The sequence below is a fragment of the Anabrus simplex genome, chromosome 6 (assembly GCF_040414725.1).
Source record: "Anabrus simplex isolate iqAnaSimp1 chromosome 6, ASM4041472v1, whole genome shotgun sequence".
Lineage (NCBI taxonomy): Eukaryota > Metazoa > Arthropoda > Insecta > Orthoptera > Tettigoniidae > Anabrus > Anabrus simplex.
The window spans coordinates 268,139,811-268,167,473 of NC_090270.1; the positions used below are offsets into that span (position 1 = coordinate 268,139,811).

Below are 27,663 nucleotides of genomic sequence, written 5' to 3' on the forward strand. Positions count from 1 at the left end.
TACTAATTCTATTCTTGGTGTAGTAATCTGTATTTTGTACTTGATTGACCACAACCTTAATTATCTCCAATAATAGCAGTTACATACTAAGTTTTATGTAAATCGGTCCATTAGTGTCCGAGATACAATTCTTGGCCGGCTAGATTCCTGAAATTACGCACTGTGTGGCGGTGGGATTCGAAACCCTGATATACCGTAGGAAATCTAACAGCTATGCAGCCCGCTCACTTTGTTAGCCTTTTCTAATTCCAGCATATTAAACGGTGAAGGATAGTCATGCCTCTCTTCTAGATATTCCTTTTGTAGTTTGAGCCTTCTAGCTTCCATTAATAATAATGGTCTTGGCTTTACGTCTCACTTACTAATTTTATAGTTTTCAGAGATGCAAATGTGCCAGAATTTAGTCCTGCATGAGTTCTTTTATGTACCAGTAAATCTACCAGCATGAGGCTGATGTATATGACCACCTTCAAATTCTAGCTTCCAACAACTGCTGATGTTCAATCTGGTTTGCAGTTATATTAGTGTGGCCTGCACTCTTCAATGGATCATTATTAAGACGTATCAATAGCCTCCAAGCTTTATGGCTGTCTCTTATCAGATTCATATCTTTTATGGTTTACAGTAATTCAATCATAGTGTCCACAGAAAAGTTCTCTCAAGTTTCCCTGTCTTTCCCTGACCTACTAAGAAAAATTTCCCTGACTTACGAAAAGTGAGCTACAAGTTAATTTGCCGAACAGCATTTTTTACAAGGGAAAAAAAAGGAAATTCCAGCCTTCACCATTTCCCTTAGCTGGCCTAATTCTCTTTCCACTTTTTTTTTTTTTCCAATTCTTTATGGAAAAACAATTACACTGATGGTACTTTAAAGGTAGCATGTAGGCCTAACATATACCTTTATCTCATCATTTCCAAGGAATAAAGTACGACTAAATTATTAACAGAGTATTTCAAATATGAAAATTAAAACTATTTTACCACAGCAATCTAATATTATTTCATGTGGATTTAAAGCACTCTAGAGATCAAAAGTAATTATCTTGTGTTTCTAATGTAGGCGAGTATAATGAATTCCAATTAGTCTAGATCTATATTCAAAAAAAGTTTTTAAATTTGAAGACAAATCAGTCATAGGCACCATAGGTTTCTGACTTTGAAATCTTCTAAGGATAGGTTCAACATCTGGCAAAATACTTCTAAAAGCAAGCTCTTAATTTTGTCTTAAGTAGTGGATTCTTAACAGCTTCTCTAAGGTATTGAAGGTAGTTTTTTTTCCAGTGTACTCTTTCACAGATTTGTCGATGTGATCGTATATTTTAAGAGCGTTATCAACAAAGCATCCATTTTGCAACCATCTTATTTCAGTGAACTTGTAAGGAAATGCGGTGCTTGTTTTTATGTCTATGTATTTAGCATGTTGAGCAGGGCTATCTTTACAAAGATTGTGCAGAGATCTGAAAAAGTTAAAAAGGTACAAGTTTTTTGGACATCCCTGTTTTCATGGCTCAATTCACTGTTTGCAAACTGCATATGCCTATATCAAGAAGATATTTGGCCTTGGGATTTAGCACTCGCAAATGATTTTAAATTTTTAAAAAATAAAACTGAGGTTAATATTTGGCCCATCCACTGAGACTTGCAAAATATTGCCCAAAGGTAAGGACAGTTCATGTATAAACCCATCAAATAAGTAATCTGTAGTTGCCCTGCCCAAAAAATACTGTATTCCAATACCTTGTTGCAACTTTTGAAGATTTACATGCCTAAACCTTACACACAAGTCCATTTGTCCTCTTTAGACAAATCTGTCTAATGATTTATCAAAACCAACAACATAGTCACAGCACTGTTTTAAGTCATTTTACAAACTTTCTTTAAACTATGGGGCTAATCCATTGCCTTAGACTTACCCATAGTAAAGTTTTGAGCAATTTTACAGTCTGGGAAAATTGTTTTGAATGCTGCAGAGGTTTCATCACAATAGTTGAGAAATATCCTTCCAGTGACAACCTGGAGAGCGCATATGGCTTCAGCCGATATAACATCATCTTTATTCACATCGCAAGTCTTTAAACTCCTTTGACTTCTCCTGGCACGGCTAATTCCTTTGTAGATGTGGATGTAGTGCTAACTCTTGGCTGCGTATCTTCAAGTGAAGATGGAGTCGAGGTATTCTTTGCAAAGAAAGATATTGTTGGCTCAGAAGACTTAGCTTTCATGTATTTTATATGAGTAGGTCCTTTAGCATGAGAAGCGACTGCTTGTTTGCCCATATTACTAAGTTTGAATGATTTACAACACACTTTACAATATGCTGAAGCTGCATCATTTACCAATATGTCCAACCAACCACTCAGTTCAGGAAACACTTTACTGTCTAGCCAAAGTTTATTAAATGTACACTGCTTGTTAGCCTTTGTCATAAGTTTCAAGAAAGCATCCTAGAACTGAAATAAAGAAAAATAACAAAAAAATGGTTGAAAGAAATGACACTAGGGCACAACAAAGAATTGTTATGCACTTCTTATAAAAAAATACCTGAAAAAGAAATGCTACAATAGCCTGGGTTACAACAGACCGGAGCCTAAAAATATCCCCTCAAATCCATCATTGGGGAAGATTTCCCTGACTTTCCAGATTTGTTGTCCATTTCCCTGACTTTCCCTGACCAAAATTTTTTCCCTGACTTTCCAGAATGTGGACACTATGCCCAATGTTTATGGCTGGATTTAGGAAAGAAATACGTTAATTTACGGCTTTCATTGCCTCTTCACCCAAGGGATCTTCTTCAAATAAAAGTCTGTGTTCTGTAAGCTAGGCAGTGAGGTCCGAGTTTACACCGAATACACACCCACAATGTCTGACAGCCATGAGAAATGCACCATCCGGAGCTTCTCTTTACAGCTGCAGTGAATCTATGTACATATATATAAATGAATGTTCGTTTGTATGTATGTCTCGAATAGACTCAAAAACTACTGGAGCAATCTGACTGAAAATTTCACAGTTTGTTCTTATTACTCCTCGGAGGGTTTAGGAAGGGGTTTGAACGAAATCTGATGGGTAGTTCGGCATATGGGGTGAGAAGGGTGGGAAAAATAACTAGATAGGGGAAGGTAAGTTAACTGCATGACAAGTCAGATCAGAGGGTTGCCTAACCAACAGTATGCAAAGATTATGATGTGTTTCTTAAAACTTATCTTCTTTTTCTTCTTCTATAAAAGGTATATAAAAATGAAAAGTCCAAGTTTAGTCCCCATGGCATAGAGGGTGAGAAAGAGTGAAGAAAGAAAATGTTGAAAATGACAGATTACGGGTGAATGTGTGTGTGTGTATGTTTCAGCAGAGCTCTCAACCAAACTAGATACACACAAAACTTACTATCTGGAAAAATTACTGTAGGGGCAAGAACCCCTAAAGGAAGGGGTGAAATGTAAAAATCTGAAAAATGGCTGATATTAGTGGCGAGTTCATAGTTTTTGGGATAGCTGAGATGAACCGTGACACTCGGAATGCCGTTTGAGCCAAAGTTCATTCCCAATCGGGAGAAGGGGTGAAAGGAATGTCCAAAATGACCAAGATCATGGATGTACGTGTACATGTTCCAGCATAGCTCTCAACCAAACATGATACTCATATGACTTACTGTTTGGGAACTAAAACTGCAGGGCAAGATACCCCTACGGGCGGGAGTTGAAAGGGGGGGTGAGATATTAAAATAATAGAAAACTACCAATATTAAAAGTGAAATTGATGTATGCTAATAAAAACAGTTTTTCTTTTGCATTTAATTAAATGGTTTAGAAAAATCTAATAAGGTTGAATTAATTAACGCGGGCGAAGCCGCGCGCACTTGCTAGTGTGTCATCAAATTCTGGGGTTGAACCTTGGCATCCTAAATATTTGGGAGCTTTCACCACTTTGCCTTCTTGAAATTGTACGTTGTATGGAAAGGACCTATCTACGGTCTGATCGCAGCATATATTTGATACATTACTGTTCTGTTCTATGTGTTTGCAAATGGGATGCAGGCTTTCTTCTTATGTTTCTGGCAGATCTTACTTGAGATGAATATCAGATCAGGATTATAGCCCTCCATCAATCTACCACTGTTAAATGAACAGAAATGATGGCATACTACTTTCTACAGTAAGCAATTTCTTACCTGGTCCACAGCTGGGTTGGCTACACTGACAGTTTGGACCTGGGCTGTTGTAGGTTGCACTATTTGAATGGTTGGCACTCCAGTTGCTTGACTTGTAGAGCCAGACTGCTGAGCTGTCTGCTGTAAAGCTGCTTGGTGTTGCTGAGCCAGTTGAAAGTAATAGTGAACTTGATCCGGGTTCATTGAAGCAGTACGGATATTAGGATCATCTCTCCCTTTATTGGGCTTCAGTTCATCACGAGGAACAATGTCGATAAGAAAGTCAAACTGATCAAACTTGGTTATTGCCATTGCAATGTCATTCCTCTGGAAAAGAAAATGAATTTAGGATATGATTACAGTTCAAATAGTTCCTGAAGAATTTTGAATTTAAGGCTATCAAAGACTGAAAACTGAAAGAAACACAGATGTCTCATTTAAACAAAGTGTTCTTCTTTTTAAATAAACCATCTTGGTTTTTTAAAATGTAATTTTTAATTACTACTAGAACTTTCCTCATTTACAATACTGTAAAGTTAGCCAAATTAAATGATTCAATAATCTATTCATATTAACCTAATGAGTATGAATTTGTATTCCAAGAAAAACCCTTTCAAAATGGGTAATCGCTTTCCAAATGTGAATTGGCATTCCAAGGAGAATTCCCTTCCAAATGCTGATGTAGGCTGTGAAGTATGGAACTGGAGTAGTTTATGAAGTTTATTGGCAGAGTGTACATGTGGTTCTTGTTGGGCTTTGGCTTACACTCAATTCAATATGACTGGTAGAACTTGATATTATTTGTCTTACATTTGATGAAGTTAAGAGGAATCAAAAACAGGGGTGAGGTCAGCCAGCGACTCAACACCAACTGTCATGTGGCGGGAAATAACATAACTGCCCACTCTCCCCCTAAGGTGATGACCTTGGAAGGGAATTAGGATACATTAATGGACCCTCAGTAAAGGAAACGCAGCAGAGATGTAGCTTCTGTAGCCCAGTGGAGCAGGCTACCTCCGAAATCGTGTATTTGCCACCATAATAAGGGAACTAGTGCATGGCTACACAAGGTCACGTCTAGGTGTGAGAATGTCCCATGTTAGCTACTGACGTGAGGAGGTCAAGCATACAAAGATCAATACTGGTTGATCAATTGCTCAATAATCCTCCCCGACTACAGAAATATGGAAAGCCCCAGAGGGTGTCACAGGTATTCACATCTCCCAGCAAGAGAGAAGGAGGAGGCAACCGAGCGATCATATCTTGTAGCTCATGTATGTGAAGATTGTAATTTGGTGGAACATACATACTGCACACTATCATAATCTATGATCTTCATTTCCGTATTGATTGCTAGTACAATATAAAAATAATATAGAAGAATCCACCTTATCAATACAATGTTTACTTACAAGATGCAGTAAATTCAGTACCAGTTTCAACCCCTATCCTCAGCTGTTATACATTAAATCGGTTTCAAGAACATCACAGAAGGACTAATGTTTTTATATCACTGACCCAGTTTGACAGATCATGAAAAAGTAAATATAACAGTAGTATAATGGATCTTTTCTCATTGACTAGAAAGTTGCTCATTATGTAAAGCGTCATCTCATTGTAACCCGAGTGTAGTAAACATCAAATAAAGTTTACAACGGTATATGTGGAATTATTACATATTTACATATATATTATTGGAACATACATTGTCTATTAAAAACGAATATATACACATAAAATTTGACTTGCTATAACAGGCCGTTTAAAAGTGGATGAAATGATAAAAATAAGATAAAATGGGTCCACACTTAACTCTAGTTTGTACTGGTTTGTTGTTGCTGCATTATTCTGGTAATATGGTAAGTACACAGTGTTTGTATTCTAATGTTTAAGCTTGTGATAGTTTTTGTTCATTCCGATGTTTTCTTGATTAATGCTCTTATAATATATTACAGTTGTCTTGATGTACTAAATTATTATGAGATATTGTGTGCACCATTGCTAAGTTAAGGTGATGCCTATTATAAACTGGAGTATTAAGTAATGCCGTGCATCTTGGGATTAAAACTATGTCGATGTCAACCAATATACATAAGTTCTAGGTGATAACATGAGGGCTTCCTTTATATTGTAGACTGTAATATCTGAAATTAGAGATAGATTGTGTAAGAAACGGCATGTAATGGGCTAAGAAAAGTGTAATATATGTATGATATACTTACGTTGAGTGTTGGCACTGTGTATGCTGCACGGCGAGATCTGTTACGTGTTATTCTGGGGCTGTAGTTCGCGGATACGGAGGGGAAGTTTGGAGGGATGGGAGGCACATCTGTGGAGAGAGCGGAACTAGGGTAGGGAGAGTCTTTAGGTGGTTCATTTGCATGTATAGGCTGTTGTTTTTTAATTCTTTTCAGATAATGATTTTTTAGAAAGGGAATGACTGTATCGAAAAGAATGTTAGTTTTTTCTGTGATTTCATTTAGATTGAAATTTGGGTTGACGTATTGATCTAAATTAATGTAAAATTCTTCCAAGATGCTGAGCAAGGGGCTTCTGGGGTTTGTATTCAGAATTTGCATGTCATGGTTAATATTTGTAAACCTATGTTTTTGGTCATCGATATGTTGTCCCATAGCTGAAAAATGTCTGTGCTTAACTGCATTTATGTGTTCGTTATATCGTATCTGAAAGTTCCTTCCGGTATGTCCTATGTAGCTGGCCTCGCAGTCATTACATTACAAGTGGTAGACACCTGAGTGGTTGTATTGATTTTTATTGTTGACGGATTTAGAATTGTGTAAGATGTTGGCGTTGCTATGTGTAGTTCTGTAGTAGGCTATTTTTAGGCCTTGTTTTTTAAAAACGTTTGTTATGGGATGTATATGTCTATTGTTATAGGTGAATAGTACGTAGTCTTTTTTATCTTTCTCGGTTCTGGTTAACTTTTATTTTATTAATAATCTTGTTAATCATTTCTTTTTTGTATCCATTCTGTCTGGCTATATCAAGGATTAAATTTAATTCTGTATTTAGATCTTCTTTTGTAAGTGACATGTTGTATGCTCAGTAAATCATACTGTAATACGCAGCTTTCTTGTGTGTGTGGGTGGGTAGAGTCTATTTTTATTGTATTGGATGTATGGGTAGGTTTTCTGTATATTTTATATGTTATGTGGTCATTATGTCTAATTATAGATATGTCTAGGTAATTTATGGCATTGTTGTTTTCTATTTCCATAGTGAATTTTATATGAGGATCTATTCCATTTAATTGTTCTAGGATTTTGTCTTCATTGGTATGCCTATTGTCTATTATAACAAATACATCGTCAACAAATCTGCACCAAAAGGGGATATTATCTAGTTTTTGGATTTCTTGGTGTTCCAAGTAGTCTATATGTGTTTCTGCCAGTATACCTGATGTTGGAGATCCCATGGGTAGTCCTTTTTGGTGATATATGGCATCGTGAAATTTAAAGTAATTATTGTTGATGGCAAAGTGTAATAATTTTATGAATTCCTCTATTTCTAGCTTTCTAAGTTTGCTATGATTTTTGAGATTGGATTCTATGATTTCTATGGTTTTCTGTGTAGGTATGTTGGGGTACATATTTATTATATCATATGATGCTAATCTGTGGTACTTTTCTATTTTTATATTTTTAGTGATATTGCAGAATTCTATTGAGTTTTTAATGACTTTTTTGGCTTGGAATACATTATGTTTTTTGAGATATCTTTGAATGAATTGTGATAATTTGTAGGTGGGACTTGGTGTATAATTTATTATAGGCCTCATAGGTATATTGTCTTTATGGATTTTTGGGTATGCTTAAGCAGTGGGTAGTCCTGGGTTCATTGTGATAAGTTTTGTGATTTCCTGTTCGTTTAAAAGAAAGTGAGTGTTTTTTAGTAAAGTTTTTAAGTTTCTTTGAATACTGTTAGTGGGATCCTTATTTTTTATTTGAAAAGTTTTGTTTTGGAAGCAAGTTTTGGTTTCAGTTATGTATTCATCTTTATCCATGATAACCGTTGTGTTTCCTTTGTCTGCTTTGGTTATTAGTAAGTTGTTTTGATTAATTTTGTTTTTGAGCTTTTTGTGTTGTATGTGGTTCATGATATCTTGTTTATTGTTCTCTTTACTGATTCTATAAATATATTGTGGTAATTTTTTCTTGATTTCATATCTGATTTCATCCTGTTGTTCATGTGGTATTTTGTTTATGGCATTTTCAGTTTCAGTAATGATAGTAGTAATATTATGGAATACTGAGTCATTTCCCCAATTGTGCTTGGGTCCCTTGCTCAGTATAGTGGATTCAGTTTCACTGAATTCTGTATTAGTTAAGTTTTTCATTGGAGGATGGAATACATGCTGATCATTGTCAGTAGATCTAGCCAAGTGTTGTCTGTTGGGTGTGTGATTTCGTATGTGCTGATTGTGTGATTGTTTTAATACATTTAGTTTCTTATTCATGTTTGCTATTTTTTCATTGGTTATTTGTTGAAAATTGTTCCAATAAGTGTCTGGTAAGTCACGTGAGGCTTTCAGGTGTGTTTCATACAGTTGTGTATTAAGGAGTTGTTTTTTCTTGTACATGAATTTAATTTCTTTTTTAAGCCAAATTCGGTTCGTCTTTTTCTGTATATTTCGGGTTTGGTTGGTGTTCCTATGTTTATTATTGTATTTTTTAAGAAATTTTGGAATTAAATCGTTTAACAAACATTCTTTCAATAAAGTGATGTTTTTGACAACGCTGGTAATTTTGATTTTCAGGTTTTGGTATTTATATGCTATTCTTTTTGCCTGGTTGGCTGTTCTATTATAATCCATGAGCTTCATTTCCGTATTGATTGCTAGTACAATATAAAAATAATATAGAAGACTCCACCTTATCAATACAATGTTTATTTACAAGATGCAGTAAATTCAGTACCGGTTTTGACCCCTATGGGGTCATCCTCAGCTGTTATACATTAAATCAGTTTCAAAAACATCACATAAGGACTAACGTCTTTACATCACTGACCCAATTTGACCGATCATGAAACAGTATATATAACAGTAGTATAATGGATCTTTTCTCATTGACTAGAAAGTTGCTTATTATGTAAAGCGTCATCTCATTGTAACCTGAGTCTAGTAAACATCAAATAAAGTTTACAACAGTATATGTGGAATTATTACATATTTACATATATATTATTGGAACATACATTGTCTATTAAAAACGAATATATACACACAAAATTTGACCCGCCTATAACAGGCCGTTTAAAAGTGGATGAAATGATAAAAATAAGATAGAATGGGTCCACATTTAACTCTAGTTTGTACTGGTTTGTTGTTGCTGCATTATTCTTGTAATATGGTAAGTACACAGTGTTTGTATTCTAATGTTTAAGCTTGTGATAGTTTTTGTTCATTCCGATGTTTTCTTGATTAATGCTCGTATAATATATTACAGATTACAGTTGTCTTGATGTACTAAATTATTATGAGAAATTGCGTGCACCATTGCTAAGTTAAGGTGATGCCTATTATAAACTGGAGTATTTAGTAATAAACATTGTATTGATAAGGTGGAGGCTTCTATATTATTTTTATATTGTACTAGCAATCAATACAGAAATGAAGCTCATAGATTATGATAGAACAGCCAACCAGGCAAAAAGAATGGCATATAAATACCAAAACCTTAAAATCAAAATTACCAATGTTGTCAAAAACATCACTTTATTGAAAGAATGTTTGTTAAACGATTTAATTCCAAAATTTCTTAAAAAATACAATAATAAACATAGGAACACCAACCAAACCCGAAATATACAGAAAAAGACTAACCGAATTTGGCTTAAAAAAGAAATTATATTCATGTACCAGAAAAAACAACACCTTAATACACAACTGTATGAAACACACCTGAAAGCCTCACGTGACTTACCAGACACTTATTGGAACAATTTTCAACAAATAACCAATGAAAAATTAGCAAACATGAATAAGACACTAAATGTATTAAAACAATGACACAATCAGCACATACGAAATCACACACCCAACAGACAACACTTGGCTAGATCTACTGACAATGATCAGCATGTATTCCATCCTCCAATGAAAAACTTAACTAATACAGTATTCAGTGAAACTGAATCCACTATACTGAGCAAGGGACCCAAGCACAATTGGGGAAATGACTCAATATTCCATAATATTACTACTATCATTACTGAAACTGAAAATGCCATAAACAAAATACCACATGAACAACAGGATGAAATCAGATATGAAATCAAGAAAAAATTACCACAATATATTAATAGAATCAGTAAAGAGAACAATAAACAAGATATCATGAACCACATACAACTCAAAAAGCTCAAAAACAAAATTAATCAAAACAACTTACTAATAACCAAAGCAGACAAAGGTAACACAACGGTTATCATGGATAAAGATGAATACATAACTGAAACCAAAACTTGCTTCCAAAACAAAACTTTTAAATCAAAAATAAGGATCCCACTAACAGTATTCAAAGAAACTTAAAAACTTTACTAAAACACTCACTTTCTTTTAAACGAACAGGAAATCACAAAACTTATCACAATGAACCCAGGACTACCCACTGCTAAAGCATACCCAAAAATCCATAAAGACAATATACCTATGAGGCCTATAATAAATTATACACCAAGTCCCACCTACAAACTATCACAATTCATTCAAAGATGTCTTAAAAAACATTATGTATTCCAAGCCAAAAAAACATTAAAAACTCAATAGAATTCTGCAACATCACTAAAAATATAAAAATAGAAAAGTACCACAGATTAGCATCATATGATATAATAAATATGTACCCCAACATACCTACACAGAAAACCATAGAAATCATAGAATCCAATCTCAAAAATCATAGCAAACTTAGTAAGCTAGAAATAGAGGAATTCATAAAATTATTACACTTTGCCATCAACAATAATTACTTTAAATTTCACGATGCCATATATCACCAAAAAGGACTACCCATGGGATCTCCAACATCAGGTATACTGGCAGAAATACATATAGACTACTTGGAACACCAAGAAATCCAAAAACTAGATAATATCCCCTTTTGGTGCAGATTTGTTGACAATGTATTTGTTATAATAGACAATAGGCATACCAATGAAGACAAAATCCTAGAACAATTAAATGGAATAGATCCTCATATAAAATTCACTATGGAAACAGAAAACAACAATGCCATAAATTACCTAGACATATCTATAATTAGACATAATGACCACTTAACATATAAAATATACAGAAAACCTACCCATACATCCAATACAATAAAAATAGACTCTACCCACCCACACACACAAGAAAGCTGCATATTACAGTATGATTTACCGAGCATACAACATACTACTTACAAAAGATCTAAATAAAGAATTAAATTTAATCCTTGATATAGCCAGACAGAATGGATACAAAAAAGAAATGATTAACAAGATTATTAATAAAATAAAAAACCAAGTTAACCAGAACCGAGAAAGATAAAAAAGACAACATACTATTCACTTATAACAATAGACATATACATCCCATAACAAACGTTTTTTAAAAACAAGGCCTAAAAATAGCCTACTACAGAACTACACATAGCAACGCCAACATCTTACACAATTCTAAATCCGTCAACAATAAAAATCAATACAACCACTCAGGTGTCTACCGCTTGAAATGTAATGACTGCGAGGCCAGCTACATAGGGCATACCGCAAGGAACTTTCAGATATGATATAACGAACACATAAATGCAGTTAAGCACAGACATTTTTCAGCTATGGGACAACATATCGATAACCAAAAACATAGATTTACAAATATTAACCATGACATGCAAATTCTGAATACAAACCCCAAATGCCCCTTGCTCAGCATCTCGGAAGAATTTTACATTAATTTAGATCAATACGTCAACCCAAATTTCAATCTAAATGAAATCACAGAAAAAACGAACATTCTTTTCGATACAGTCATTCCCTTCTAAAAAATCATTATCTGAAAAGAATTAAAAAACAACAGCCTATACATACAAATGAACCGCCTAAAGACTCTCCCTACCCTAGTTCTGCTCTCTCCACAGATGCCCCTCCCATCTCTCCAAACTTCCCCTCCGTATCCGCGAACTACAGCCCCAGAATAACATGTAACAGATCTCGACGTGCAGCCGTGCAGCATACACAGTGCCAACACTCAACGTAAGTATATCATACATATATTACACTTTTCTTAGCCCATTACACGCCGTTTCTTACACAATCTATCTCTAATTTCATATATTACAGTCTACAATATAAAGGAAGACCTCACGTTATCACCTAGAACTTATGTATATTGGTTGACATCGACATAGTTTTAATCCCAAGATGCACGGCATTACTTAATACTCCAGTTTATAATAGGCATCACCTTAACATAGTAATGGTGCACGCAATTTCTCATAATAATTTAGTACATCAAGACAACTGTAATATATTATACGAGCATTTATCAAGAAAACATCGGAATGAACAAAAACTATCACAAGCTTAAACATTAGAATACAAACACTGTGTACTTACCATATTACAAGAATAATGCAGCAACAACAAACCAGTACAAACTAGAGTTAAATGTGGACCCATTTTATCTTATTTTTATCATTTCATCCACTTTTAAACGGCCTGTTATAGCGGGTCAAATTTTATGTGTATATATTCGTTTTTAATAGACAATGTATGTTCCAATAATATATATGTAAATGTGTAATAATTCCACATATACCGTTGTAAACTTTATTTGATGTTTGCTAGACTCAGGTTACAATGAGATGATGCTTTACATAAGAAGCAACTTTCTAGTCAATGAGAAAAGATCCATTATACTACTGTTATATTTACTTTTTCATGATCTGTCAAACTGGGTCAGTGATATAAAGACATTAGTCCTTATGTGATGTTTTTGAAACCGATTTAATGTATAACAGCTGAGGATGACCCCATAGGGGTCGAAACCGGTACTGAATTTACTGCATCTTGTAAATAAACATTGTATTGATAAGGTGGAGGCTTCTATATTATATTTATATCATACTGCACACTGCTGTCGTTACTGGCAATGGAGTGTGAACTGCAACTGCATCCAGCTGAGTAATGTAGTAGCACTTCTTCACTGAATATGGCATCCTCTCACAGTCATGTCTGTTCAGATCTCAGATTAGATTCCTGTAGAAAGACTACAGAGGCTGCATAGAAGGATATTAGCTGATGTAACTCAGCTATTTTGTCATTTGTACTATCTGAAGCCATCTCTTTTAAGTTTCAACTCAGTTAATTTTAACTGTTAGGTTCTTCAGTCTGCCAAAACCAATGTTGAGTAATTATACCCATCTCTAAACTCCAGCAAACCTCCAAACCCCGCTAAATCTCCTGGCCAGAGAGAAGGCGTAACCTTCTAGGTGGCCCGCAAGGGAAGGGGAATGAAAACATTTCCCTTGGTCCTTGAGTAATTATTACACAAAATTAGTTTCAGTAGACAGAAAACTTACTGAAAAAGTTACTCGCCTAGGTGACACTACAGTTCCAATGAAAAGTGCCATTGTGTGATCAAAAGGGTGATGGAATTAGGATCATTGCTTGTCCTTTTGTCCAGTTGTTGTCGTCATCACCATCTAAGACTATTGTTAGCCCTCCCTCCATGTTCTCAACAGAGGGAGGCACAGTGACTGAGCACATTGCAAATGGTGTGCTCCCTCATCAGGAACAGTAGGCCTTCTTCCTGGGAGATCTAGGTTCCCCAGACATGGGTCAAGCAAGGGGATGTCGAGGCCTCTCGCTCTTGCCCACTGTTTGCATACTCTTTGGAGGAATGTTGACAGGTAGACTTTTCCCTCTTTCTTCTTGGTCTGGGCATTGGAAGAAGGGATTTCCAGCCATAGTTGGGAAAGTCTTTCCCCCACCCAGCTGGGGGAAGATTTCCCATCCGAGCATGCCTGGGAAGAGTCCTTCCACAGACGGTATTGGCAATGATATGCTAGACTGTTTCCCAGGAGATACAGGTACCTTCATGGGATCTTCATTTAATTTACTTACTCCAATTTGTTGGTGACTAGTTGACAACATACCTAACTGTAAACTACTTGCTGCAGGTACAAAGCTCTCAGGGGAGTTCTGCAGTGTTGCAACCTTTGCAGCAAACGAAACTGAGAACTCCAGAGCAGCCATGGATTTAAACTTTCTCTGGGCATCTTAATAAGTAAGTTTATCCACAGTTTGAATCTCCTGGATCTTTATCTTCTCTCTGAAAGTGAACAATCCTTAGATAACGAAGCACATACACCTGTCCAATTGATACACACAGGCACACATCCCATAGGTCGACGAACATTGACAATGCAATGAGGTGTAGAAAATTTCTCGTAGATGTAACACCTCACTGCAGCTGATGTATATGGGCGAACAGTCAAACACTACACCGTGATTTTGATTTGTTTGGACAGTGACTGATCGCTGAAGATCAGGATGCAAGCACCCTACTGAGTAGCTTATCAAGCTTATCAATGACATGCCTCTTTAAACTCCTGACATCAGTAATGTCCCAACGTGTAAGGTTCCTGATCGTATCATCACTGGAGACTTAAACAGATCCCTATGGATGAGAACTCCTTTGTATTTTTCAATCTTAACAGCCACATTTCCAAAACCTTTGGCCTCAAGTAGCCATCTATTCAGTTCAGCCGTCTATGTCTTTAATAAGCATGGATCCATTACTCGTCAACTTCACCAACAGTGTATTCAACTGCATTGCCAATTAAGAAAAGACTCATCCAAGGAACTTTGACCACTGATCCTGGAAGCAAACAGGAACTGAAGCAGCCATTCATCACGTTTGCTATTTAATGCAATTGGAATACATCTTTTCATTTTGTTCCCAATCAAGGATGCTGTTTTGTGGATGTGCCGTGGGAAGTCTTCCCCGGCCGTTTGTATTTTACTGTGTAACTTTATATTTGTAACTGTTTTCTTGTATATGTGTATATATGTTTATGTATTTCCAGCCTACCTTCCTTCCCTTAATAAAGTGTTATTCTTTGATTATTAACTATGGCTCCAGGGGAAATGGATATTTCCCACTCTGGGAGCGTTTCCCAACTTCTCATGCCTCCATGTCTTCAGGCTACTTCCCCTGTCCCTCTCGGCGGATCCAATCGTTGTTGACTCGCCCGGCACGTGACCTCGCCCCTGCGGCAAGGTCACGCTTGACCGAACTCAGAGAGAGGATTCTGCTTCTCGTGCCTGAAGGCGATACACTACGAGCCGGTGCTGTGTGGAGGTCGAACTAGGTTCCACTGACATGGAGGTAGGATATACAATATTAAATAGAAGGAAGGATCCACCTTTCAAAACTCTGATGTTAAGTTGAACCAACATCAACTGGAATTGCTTCGGCATGAAATAGTGTTAATTTTCTGCCTGTGATCATTGTGTTAGTTGTTTTTAGACCTTTATGACTTAATTTTTGCACCGTTTTGCTCATTGGCTGATGATGACACTTCAAATGTGTTGAAATGAACAGGTTGTAACTTCTATTTGGTTCAACTTAACAACGGAGTATTGAAAGGTGGATCCTTCCTTCTATTTAATATTGTATATTTTTCTATTCAATACGGAACAATCATGAAATTTTTAACTTTAAATGGAGATAGGAGTTGAAATTTCTATAGTTCCCTGATGATTTACCAAGTAAGAAAGGGTATGAGGTGGCTGGACCCCTTTTAGTAAAGAAATGAAATCAAGGTGTTTGGTTTGCTTAAAACTCATTTGTAAAAGTCTAGTCGGTGCGTTTACGTAGAGCTAATGCTCGTTATTTCTTGTAATATTTTTCACTTCTGCCATGGCAGTTTGTTTGATGAGGCATGTCGTACCCCTTGCATGGGGATGTTTAAATTGTAAAGTCATAGGTAATGTTTTTTTTGAGGTTCCTTATGATGAAGTGGCAAGGTTTTAAGCACCTTCGTGTAATGCCAAGTAAAGTGTGTATTAAGTTGCATCGGTTGGAAACAAGAAGAGTTTCTTCGCAGTTCTAAGAGCTGTTTAAATGTTATTGTAATTTCTTGCTTACCTAAAGTGTAATAGTTTATCAGATTGTTAGACACATTATTTTCTAGAATTACCTGTTGGTAATTGGCAATTATATGAAGTGGGATACCCTCCTCTTTAAGCTTGTATTAACTGTATTTTAAAATTACCAGGGCTGGTTCCTAGGTTACCTTGTGTGACATTTGTAAATTATATATTGTACAAGAGTGTTCTTATTATATATTGGATAAAGAGTCTGACAGAGTTTAGGATTAAGGTGTGAAGCAAATGTCATCAAAACAAGGCAAATTTAAATCATTTATATAATAAAGTTTTGGCACTTTGATTCAAGTGCTTACCTGTCCAGCCCCATAGGCCCATCACTTCCTTCTCTTTCGCTACGCTTGCCATAGGTAGACACAGCCGGTACCACCTTTTAAAATTTTTTATTTTGAGGGTTCAGTTTTTTTGTTCCCATGAGCAATTAGGCGGGCCGCTAGCAACTACTCTCCCAGTAGCCATTTGATGCCTCAAACAACAAAGCTTGTGACTGGGGAAGGATGAAACCTCCACACATGCTCAAAAAACAAACATTCAGGACTTCAAGCACAAGAAACTCACCCAGCCATGCAACCTGATGTACTCCGCCACCTCAGCTCATCCCAGAGCTGTTCACAGAAAAGAAAGGAATGACAGCAATAAAATCAGTAGAGAACAATAAGGCTTACGGTCTCAATGAAGTGTACAATGAACATTTAAGGGCATTCACCCCTAAGCTGAACTCTGGCATAGTAAATTCCCTCAATGAATGTTTGCGTCAAGGGACTATTTTCTAAACCTGGAAGAGATCAATGGTGAAAATGTTTTATAAAGGGAAAGGAGACATCAGCGACATCAACTCTTACGGGGAAGTTGCGCTGGAATGTACATTGTTCAAATTTCTTACCAAGCTAGTATCTTAAAGTCCGACTGAAGTAATACCGAAGCATATTCCAGAAGAATGATTTGGATTCAGAAGAGGCAGAACCACAACACAAATCATCCAGTGTCTACAGTCAGATATACAAGACACTCTGTCATCATTACCAGTTGGGAAATTGCATGCAGTGTTCCTAAACTATACAAAGACCTTCGACACTGTTAACAGAGAAATTCTAGTTGGTAAGCTGGAAAATCTGATATAAGAGAGCTGCCTAGCTAGCTTAATAAGGAACATATTAAGTAGTAACTATGTGGAAATCTGCAACAACAACAACAACAACAACAACAACATGAGATCCAACTCCACACAAGACGATAGGAGTCCTTCAAGGGGCCCCATTGAGCCCTATTCTATTTACTGTCGCTACAGCAGATGTCAGAGCAAACCCAGAAAATGTGAAGCTGTACATGTAAGCAGAAGACATGGTGTTGGCCTCAAGCAGCCAAGAAGAGCTTCAGCAAGCCATCAACAGAGTGAACGCGCAAGAAGAAATGAATTGCATATGAACGAGGCTAAGACAGTGATGGTGACTTTCAGAAAAGGAGGTAATTAAAGGTGGGCCACTCTTGCTCGTTCCACACTTCAGGTATATAGGGGTAATTACGGATATTCCATAATTTGTATGGACGATATGCTAATATTCAGAGTTTTATTGTTAGGGCAATTTTTTTTATCAAAAATCAAAAGGCTTTGTTACTTTCCAGATTAGAAAATGTTCAATCTGGGGTGATACTGTGATATCACGATGCACAAAAAGCATGCAGGATTTCCTATCATGCCTTTTCTGGCTATCTAGTTGGTCTTTGTTCTTGCCTTTTCTGGCTCTGCAATATGGTACCACATTAATTGACAGTGATCACTAGAGGGCGTATTGTGGCATTGTAACCGTATAACGGGGTTACGGACTTCATTAAGCATTCATTATAATTATCATTATTGACCTGATTCATTAAATTTTATATTCTGAATTTCACCATTTAGATTGTAGTATTAATTAGGTATCATGGACCTCATATCATCTAATCATTCGACAAGGGAATTCTGTTTGTAATCATGAATGTAAATAAGTAGTGAAATTTGTTGATTTAAAAACAAAGTCATATTTTACCTTGTAACTGTACACAAAAGATCTGGCATGACATTGGGCAACCACGGCTATGTTTAACCAATGTTACATTAGGCAAGAAAGTTTCCGTTGACACAGACAGTTTGTAACCGTTCATATGCGTGGGGAAGCTAGTAAGCCACATGACAAGTTTTGTATCGCGTGTGGCTACGTGGCTTCGAGCTTGCTCCCATATTTGCTAGCTACCGTGTATCGGTGTGGAAGGGACGACGCTGTAGAAGGGAGATGCGTGGACATGATGAGTTTATTTAAGTCGATGCAAGGATAGTAGAGTTGTCTAACATGAGTGGTAATTTGTAATGATCTGATGGAGAAGCAGCAGAATCTAATTGTGAGATAGAACCTATTTCAGTATATTCACCATAGGCTTGGTGCTGATGTCTATAGACAGTATATATCTAACTTAATAGATATATGCAGTTAACAGTCGCGAGTGTACTTTGAATTCATTGAATTCCATTATGTAATTTGCAAACTTTGTTTGAGAATTGAATCATACGTAGATGCATCTACCACATAGAACTGTTGTATTTATATCAACAGTCCCTATATTAGCTATCAGGACGTGTGAAACTAGAGTAGACAGCATGCCTGAAATATTGCAGGTTCTTCAGCAAAGTCTTCCAATTTTTGACAATGAATATGAGTGGACATGACCACATGGAGGTCATTCACTCGAACAGGTAAAGTAGGCCAACTTCAGGTACGCAAGAAGATGAGATAGCAGCCTACAGCTTCCAACTACAAACCAAACGGGGTAGTTCCAGGAGTACAAAGTTCAACAGCAGTGGTTGCAGACATAAGGTAATTACAGCATCGGACATGTTACGTTGTTTACCTTCAAAGTAGTTCTTGGTTCTTAGCTAGTTCACCTATATATGGGACGACTCCGTTGAATTGACTGTGTAATGAGCTTGTTCTGATAATCAAGAAGTTAATATAAAGAACCACCTAATCGATACTTTATTTTATGCCTTAGGCAAAATAATATATTAACACTTACAGGACATGTTTCGACCACTTAGTGGTCATCATCAGCTATATAGAGTGAAATGATTATGACTTGGGTTGTGTGAGGGCGGCTTACTACTATGAATCTATTTTGAGTTGTAACCCGCGTTCCTCTTAATTGATCCATGTAGTTTTCGTGTGATCTGTCAATGTCATGTGATCTACAGGTTCTAAAAGCTTGGGTGAGGTGTGTAATTTGAGTGTAGTGAAGATATGAGCAATATGGCTTTAATATACCAGCTTTAAATGTGTGTAAGCTTATTTCTTCTAACTCTCTTAGTTTTAATTCTTTTTTTTTTTTTTTTTTTTGTTAGGGGCTTTACGTCGCACCGAGTTTTAATTCTAAGATTTGGTCTCTATAGTTGATTTTACAGAGACTTTTGTACCGAAGGCTTAGCGAATCTAAGCATTCATGGTAATCAGTGTAGGATTCAATAGTTTTCTGAAAACAATTCGAGATTTCCTGTATTAAGAGACGTTCGTCTCTAACATCTAAATATTTTCTTACTAACGTCTCTTTAAATCTCTCGTAACTAGTGTTGGCATCCAAATCCAAAATGCTACATGCGTCTCCTTTCAATTTAGATTTTACCACATTGAATTGGAACTTATTAATGAGGTCTGCATATGGGACTGTAGCAGCTTTCTTAAAATTATTTAAGAAAGAGTTGCACCTTGCAAGAAAATAATCTAAGCTACAGGAAGTACTTCCGTTAAATTCAGGTAATAGTTTGATATTAGCATATTCAAATTTTGAAAGAAGTTCCTGCTCAGACACATTGAATTATTAATAAGATGTAAACGAGATAAAATGAATTTATAAGCAAATAAATTATTAGTTTATTTCAATGGGTGGTGAAAAGCAAAGAATCTATTGGATCTTGCTAGTTCGCATTCAACTGAAAGGCAAAAAAGAAAAAAAAATTGTATAATAATAATTATTATTATTATTACGGATATCAAAGTAAATACTGTACGTGCAATTAATGAGATTGTTTTAAAATTGCATGTCTCTTAGCCTTATCCGAGAAATAGCATGTGGAGGTCCCCATATGTTTTTTCCAATGCAAAGTGTGGGTTGCGGAGGTGTGATGATAACGGCAGGCTTACTTGCCTACTGCCATTCACAATCGATTTGGGGAGTTTTAGTTACAATGACAGGCCCCTTTCCTAATTTCAGACAGATTACAGTTGAGGAGTTTTTATTGTAAGAGCAGGCAACTTCCCTACTACCAGTCAAAATTGAGTTGTGCAGTTATCATTATAATGACAGACCCTTTTCCCTGCTGCCAGCCAGCTTACTGCCAGTCACACAAAATTACTGAGTTTCAATGAAAATAGCAGGCCACTATGCCTAATGCTAGTCACATTGTAGATTGGAACATTTGTTTATAATGGCGAGCATCCTGGCCTAGAGCCAAACACAATAGGGTAGGGGACTTTTGAACAAAACTGCATGCTCCCTTGTCTTCTGCAAGACAAATCGAGAAGTGAATTATTCATTACAATGGTAGGCCCTCCTTACTAATGCCAGTTACATAGAAGTTGGAGAAGGACCCCATTCCTACTGCCAGTCAAAGTCAGTGTAGGGAGTACTGATTAAAATAGCAGACACACCCTTTCTTGATCGCTACAAATCGACATCAATGAATATATTTAGATGGACATACGAAAGTATATGCATGTTTACAATATTGTGACCTTCATTTACAGATTAACTGCTGCTAAACGGTACGTGATATCGACAAAGGATTGCACCTTAAGGCGCATAATTTAGCGATCTAAATGGCTGGTCCTATGATATTTGCTTGCATCTCATTATTCATGGGTCAGATTGAGTCAGAAACGTTGAATAGGTTGAAATTTGTGTAAGATTATCTTACACTGCATTACTTTTCGAATAATTATTTGACATAGCATTTGGCTTACATATGAGTACTGGGTGGGCCAATGTTCGTGTAGAGTTTGATCTTTCCTGTAAGTGATTGAAAGTATGAATTCTGCAGGTAAAAAGTCTAAATTTACTTAAAATTGAGAGAAATAGAGAAATAGAGCGCTACAGATACGACAATACAGATACGACAAAAGGTCATAAGACTAAGGTTGAAGATCACTTCTAATTCAATTAAAATTGTGCCATCCGTTATATGATAGGACTTCCCGTTTATCCCACGAAATACCTCGAAACGAAGGTTTGCACCATCATTAAAATTGCCTCCATATTTTGATATTCTTCGGGGATAAAACATGAAAAATTTAAAGATCTTGGAAGTTTTTCATCCGTTACAGGCTGAAACGTATAATTTTGCCAAATTTCATTTTTCTTGCTCATCTGGCAGATTATGCTGCAATCTGGATTTTGGGTGAGGGGGTAAAAATTAGGACTTTCAGGAAATTAAACCAAAAAATATGCAGATGATCATTATTACCTCTCAAACGGGTATCTGTACGAAAATTTCACCAAAATAGTCAATGTACAGTCACACACAGTTTTTTCGATTTTATTTATATAGGTAGATGGGGAATCTGCTCCACGTACAATACCTTTTGGCTACGTCCGCTGGACTTAACCTGCAAAACCAATCGTTCATGATATCTCACTTATTAATCCTCCTGACAACACATTCACAGGAGAAAAAAGTTTTAGAAACTGATTTCCATTAAGGATTGTAGATTTCGATTAATTTCGGATGTGCATATTTTGAGGAAGTGCAAAATCATGGGTCCAGTTTTGGATAAACCCCCAGTAAATTTAGATATTCAGAAATAATATTGGCCCTAAAACCTACACAAGGACAGGTGGATTCTAAATATAAAGTTTGGTAGAAATATATTCAGTAGTTTTCAAGTTATAAAAACTCATACAATCAAACCAACAAACAGACACCAAACTTAAGAAATATGCAGATGGTCATTATTACAACTGAAACGGACAACTGTACAGAAATTCCGCCAAAATAATCAGTGTACAGACAGAAGGTCATTACTATTATATTTATATAGATGACAGATAAGCATGAGCACGTTTGTAAGTGCAAACCTTCATTTCGAGATTTACTGCTCCTAAACGGTACATCATACCAACAAACGGTTTGCACCCTCAGACGTCCCTTTTATCGCTCTACATGTTTGGTGTTAAAACATATTCTCGTATTCACATATTTATGGGTTCGATTGAGTTACGATATTTGAATGGGGTGAAATTTGGGTACATTTTTATCATTTTACATTATTTTTCACATACTTATGTGGAAGCTAGTCTCATGAAATTTGGTTCGCATATAGCCATTGGTTGTGTCAATGTGCGTGCCAAATTCGATGACTATCTTTCTTATGAATGTGTGTCAATCTAAGTAACAAACGTGTAAAAAGCACAACATTGATGAACAATCGAAATACACAGCCAAATCTACCCTATAAGGGAGAGAGAGAGAGACGACAAAATATCACAGGACCAAAGTTGTAGATGACTCGAAATTGAACGAAGATTGTGCCATCTGTTTTGTGATAGGACTTACTGTTTAGCCGCGAAATACCTCGAAACGAAGGTCTGCACCGTCGTTAAATTGCCTATATTTCGATATTCTTCGGCATAAAAAGTGAAATATATAAAGATCTTGCAAGTTTTCCGTAGGTTACTGGCTAAAATGTATAATTTTGCTTAATTTCAATTTTTCATCTCGTGTGGTAGATTGTGAGGCAATCTTGATTTTGGGTGAGGGGGGGGTAAAATTTAGGACTTCCAGGAAACTAAAGCTAAAAAATATGCAGATGGTCATTATTACCCCTTAAACGGAAAGCTGTACGAAAATTTCGCCAAAATAGTCAATGCACAGACACATGGTCGTTGCGATATGATTTATGTAGATAGATAAGGAATCTGCTCCACGTATAAATCCTTTTGGGCTATGTCCGCTAGACTTAGCCTGAGAAACCGACCTTTCATGTTATCTCCCTTATTAATCCTCCTGTTGATAAATGCACATGAAAAAAAAGAAATTAGAATTGGATTTCCGAAAAGTTTGATCGATTTCCAGTCAGGTTGGTCTTGTACTTTATATAATGTGGGAGAGTAAAATCACCATTTCGGTCCCCTATAAAACCCCAGTCCATTCCGGAAATTTTAAATGGTATTGACCTTAAAACCTACCCTTGGACAGGCGGATGCTAAATATAAAGTTTGGTTCAAATATCTTCAGTAGTATTCAAGTTGTAAGAAATAAGCTTTACGCGCACCCTCTCTAGCGTTAAGTCCAGTGGGACTTGTACCGAAAAACGGTCCGTTAATGATATCTCCCTTATTAATCCTGTTATCGAAATGATGCACGTGAGAAAAAAAAGTTTAGAAATTCATTTACATTAAGGCAGGTAGATTTCCATTAAGTTCAGTTGTGTATACTCTGAGCGAGTCCAAAATCACTGTTTCAGTTTTGTAAAATTCCCCACTCAGTTCAGGGATTTAGAAACAATATTTGCGCTAAAACCTACCCAAGCACAGGTGCATTCTAAATATGAAGTTTGGTGGAAATGTATCCAGTAGTTTTCAAGTTATAGAAGGACAAACAGACAAACTGGCAAACAGACAGACAGACACCAAAGCTAAAAATTATGCAGATGGTTATTATTACATGTGAAACGGATAACTGTGTGGTAATTTTGCCAAAATAGACAATGTACAGACACACGGTCATTACGATTTCATTTATATAGATAGAAGATGAGGAAAGCGGATAACCTAATTGATAGATCTCACTAATGCACTCTTTTACTTTGTGTGGCAGATTTTTCACGTACAGACTGGAAAAGATGAACAGCGGTTTCAGCATCCCCCTGTCCGGGTGGTGATCAGCTTGGCGTCTTGTCCTTGGTGAGTCTGGTACAGCAGCAGTAGAACAGATAGGCAACAAGCGTATCGGCAGGTAGTTGGAAAGGCTGCTCGTGGAAGTTGTCACTCACCTCTAACAGCTTTGTAGTCTATCTGGCTAAGATGGGCAGCTTGTCTATCCCGGACAGGTCCCCAGTTAAGGTTTTTAGCTTTTTACGGCTAACGGTCCCTCGAATTCAGACCATGTCTGCGTGTTCCTTAACTCAGAAAGGATTGAAGATGTTTTTTTAGAATAACTTTTTATCTATTTTCTTTTTGCCAGTGGCTTTACGTCGCACCGACACAGATAGGTCTTATGGTGACGGTGGGATAGGAAAGGCCTAGGATTTGGAAGGAAGTGACCGTGGCCTTAATTAAGGTACAGCCCCAGCATTTGCCTGGTGTGAAAATGGGAAACCACGGAAAACCATCTTCAGGGCTGCCGACAGTGGGATTTAAACCCACTATCTCCCGGACGCAAGCTCACAGCCGCGTGCCCCTAACCGCATGGCCAGCTCGCCTGGTAATCCTCTTCATCCGAGTCCATTGTCCTTGTTTGAAAATACTAGACACCACCTAAATGTATTACCACAAAGTGATATAAACTACCTGTATATAGAAAAAGGAAGTCAAGTTTAACATGTTTATTAAGTGTGGACACAATGTTAAATGAAAGTGTATGCAACATTTAACATGTTAATGGCGTCACCAGTTAACATTTAACACTTTTAACATTTAACATGTTGTTAAATGTTAATCAGTGCAGACCAGCCTTGAATTAAGTGATGGGAGCAGAGGGTCATAATTAGAAAGGCGCGATAGCCGAGTGGTGGAGCTGATGGCTTCTCACCAAGCCAACACTGTTCGAATCCCAGCCAATGCATGTGGCTCTTAAATGAAAAATCGCATCACTGTGTACTGGATTCTACGTAAAACTGGATGCCCCTGGCTATGATCATGCTATCAACAGTCACGTCAAACTAGAAGCTTAGCTTAGCTCTTCATAATTTCAGGTTCACCAATGTTCATAAAATTTTCTCGATATATTAACATTGGGGGTACAGTCCTATCCAGACTCTTTGGGTGTTTAATAATAATAATAATAATAATAATAATAATAATAATAATAATAATAATAATAATAATAATAATAATAATAATGTTATTGGCTTTACATCCCACTAACTACTTTAAGGATTTTTCAGAGATGCTGATGTGCCGGAATTTAGTCCCGCAGGAGTTCTTTTATGTGCCAGTAAATTTACCGGCACAAGGCTGATGTATTTGAGCACCTTCAAATACCACCAGAATGAGATAGGATTCAATTGTCTGAGCCACTCAGCCTGGCTTTGAGTGTTTAGGACAGCCTAAAATGCAATATCATGGGTTATTTTTATAGTGTGTTATATATCCTTAAAACTCAAGTTTCATAACAGGCCATAAAACGCGAACCACTTGGTATATACGTGTAATTTTTTTTTCTATATGTTCAAAACATTGTTTGATTTCATACTAACCATATGCAGAGTCCTTACAACAAAAAACTTGTCCGAGCACACGTGATATTTGATGTTGAGTGTTAGAAGTGGCAGGAATGACTGCCCATACACGGCAACGCTGTGTTTCACATCATCGCTCTCTCCCTCTGCACGGCCAGGGGCCATCAACGCTGACGCCGGCCATAGTTTGTAATAAAATTGAATAACTGGATTGGAAGGAAAGCAGTGTATCTTGCATTTATCTGATTTTCTGTTTATCCCTCACTTTCCACATCAGGAATGTGAAGATGGCCCCTAAGTAAATGTTGAAAGCCTGCCCTCCTGATGAAGCTGGGAAGCAGGAATGAGTTTGTTGTGGATTGAAGAACTGGGATTGATGAGGGGAGAACCCATCTATTTGAAGACCGCACTGCATGAAGAAGTGGAGACTGTCCTTGTCCTTTTGTATTTCCCTTCCATTTTTCTCTTCCTACACTACCTGTCACTGTCTTTATACTACTGTGTGCTCCTACTTCCAATGCTCTCATTCTATATTGGCCTATGGCATGATATACATTTGTTTCATTACTCTCGGATGGAGTAAAGATGTTTCCTGGAGCCTACACATATTAGACCTATGTATGTGAGAATACTCCTTTCCTTTATCAAAAATCAGTTTATAATGTATTCTCTATATCTAAAATCGATCCCTGAATACAAACAAATAAAATATTCACTACTGTCTTTTGATGTATGCAAATGTTTTCTCCACCCCATTTTGATTCCAATAAGATGATACAAACTGTACAATATGAAAACAGAGATGTCAGGAAGTTAACAAACCTGCAAAGTTCTCCTCTTGTTATCTTCGGTGTGCACCCAGGCTCTTAATGTCAGCTCATGGATAAAGATCTCTGCAGCCTTAGCAAACAGCATAGGGGCTTCGGCACTAATCATTTTAACATCATCATCTAGCTTCATAATCTTCTTTATTCTGGCTAATGGAAGCGCTTGGGCCTTTAAATCCAACTAGAAAAAAATGTTCCAATTAATCTCATCAATTCCATCCATTCCATCATTACAACCACAATTAAAAATAAATTAACAAAACTTACAGTTCCAATTTTCCTTATTTCTTCAGTCACCCTGGGCCAAAAGGTTGCCAGAGCCTGCTGAGCTTCAGACTGGCTCTGAGATATGCCACCTGCTGTGGTCTTGGTATCTGCCTCTACCTCTCCATCTGTCCTACATTACAGACAAAATTGATATTAAACCGAACCTTTATCTCAGAAATTATAAAATGAATTTATTTTCCATAAAAAAATGTAATTAGAAGTCCTTTAAAGAAACTTCAGAAATGGGAGGTATTATGACCTCGTGTCCATCTCTGTAGCATAACGGTAGCGCTATTATAACTGCCATCCTCGGAGGCCCCGATTGAATTCCTGGTACTGTCAGAAATTTGTACCTGAAAAGAGCCCCACCACCTCAGATACAGACACGAATTTACATTAAGATCTCATAGCCAAAACCGAGCAGCCTATATAATATACTACAGTTTGTGAAAATTGTAACACTATCAAGGAATCATGCATTTAAAATAAAATTCATACAGTATTTCTGATTTTCCAGTCTGCCGAATACACAATCTTAATACAAATATTATATATTAGGCCAAAATACCTGTAAAAAACACATTATTAAACAAGAATAAAAACACACTATTAAACAAAGAATGAGATGTTTCGTTCTCAAAAGAATATTATCAGATTCTATCAAGTCATATTGAATATTTGGAAATATGTTTGTTTATCTCTGTCCAAACATTTATGAATCTGAAATTTGGAACTTATCTCAATGAAACTCTGCTTTGTCACTATTCCAGCATACACTGCGAGGTGTTCGAAAAACCATTGTCTTAATAAAGCCCCACTTTGT

At 36.6% G+C, this 27,663-nt stretch overlaps 1 protein-coding gene across 2 annotated transcripts in view; it reads right to left on the reverse strand.

Annotated features, from left to right (window-relative positions):
* Positions 1 to 27,663, reverse strand: part of Nf-YC (nuclear factor Y-box C) — a 99,610-nt gene that overhangs the window by 41,000 nt on the left and 30,947 nt on the right. The window contains exons 2-4 of one of the 2 annotated variants that reach the window (XM_068228429.1): positions 26,841 to 26,965; positions 26,569 to 26,754; positions 4,169 to 4,474 (exon numbers count right to left, since the gene is read on the reverse strand). In XM_068228429.1, coding sequence (XP_068084530.1) covers positions 4,169 to 4,474; positions 26,569 to 26,754; positions 26,841 to 26,965 — 617 coding nt within the window. Of the gene's footprint in view, positions 1 to 4,168; positions 4,475 to 26,568; positions 26,755 to 26,840; positions 26,971 to 27,663 lie in introns of both variants that reach the window. The other variant, XM_068228428.1, reaches the window with a different exon arrangement.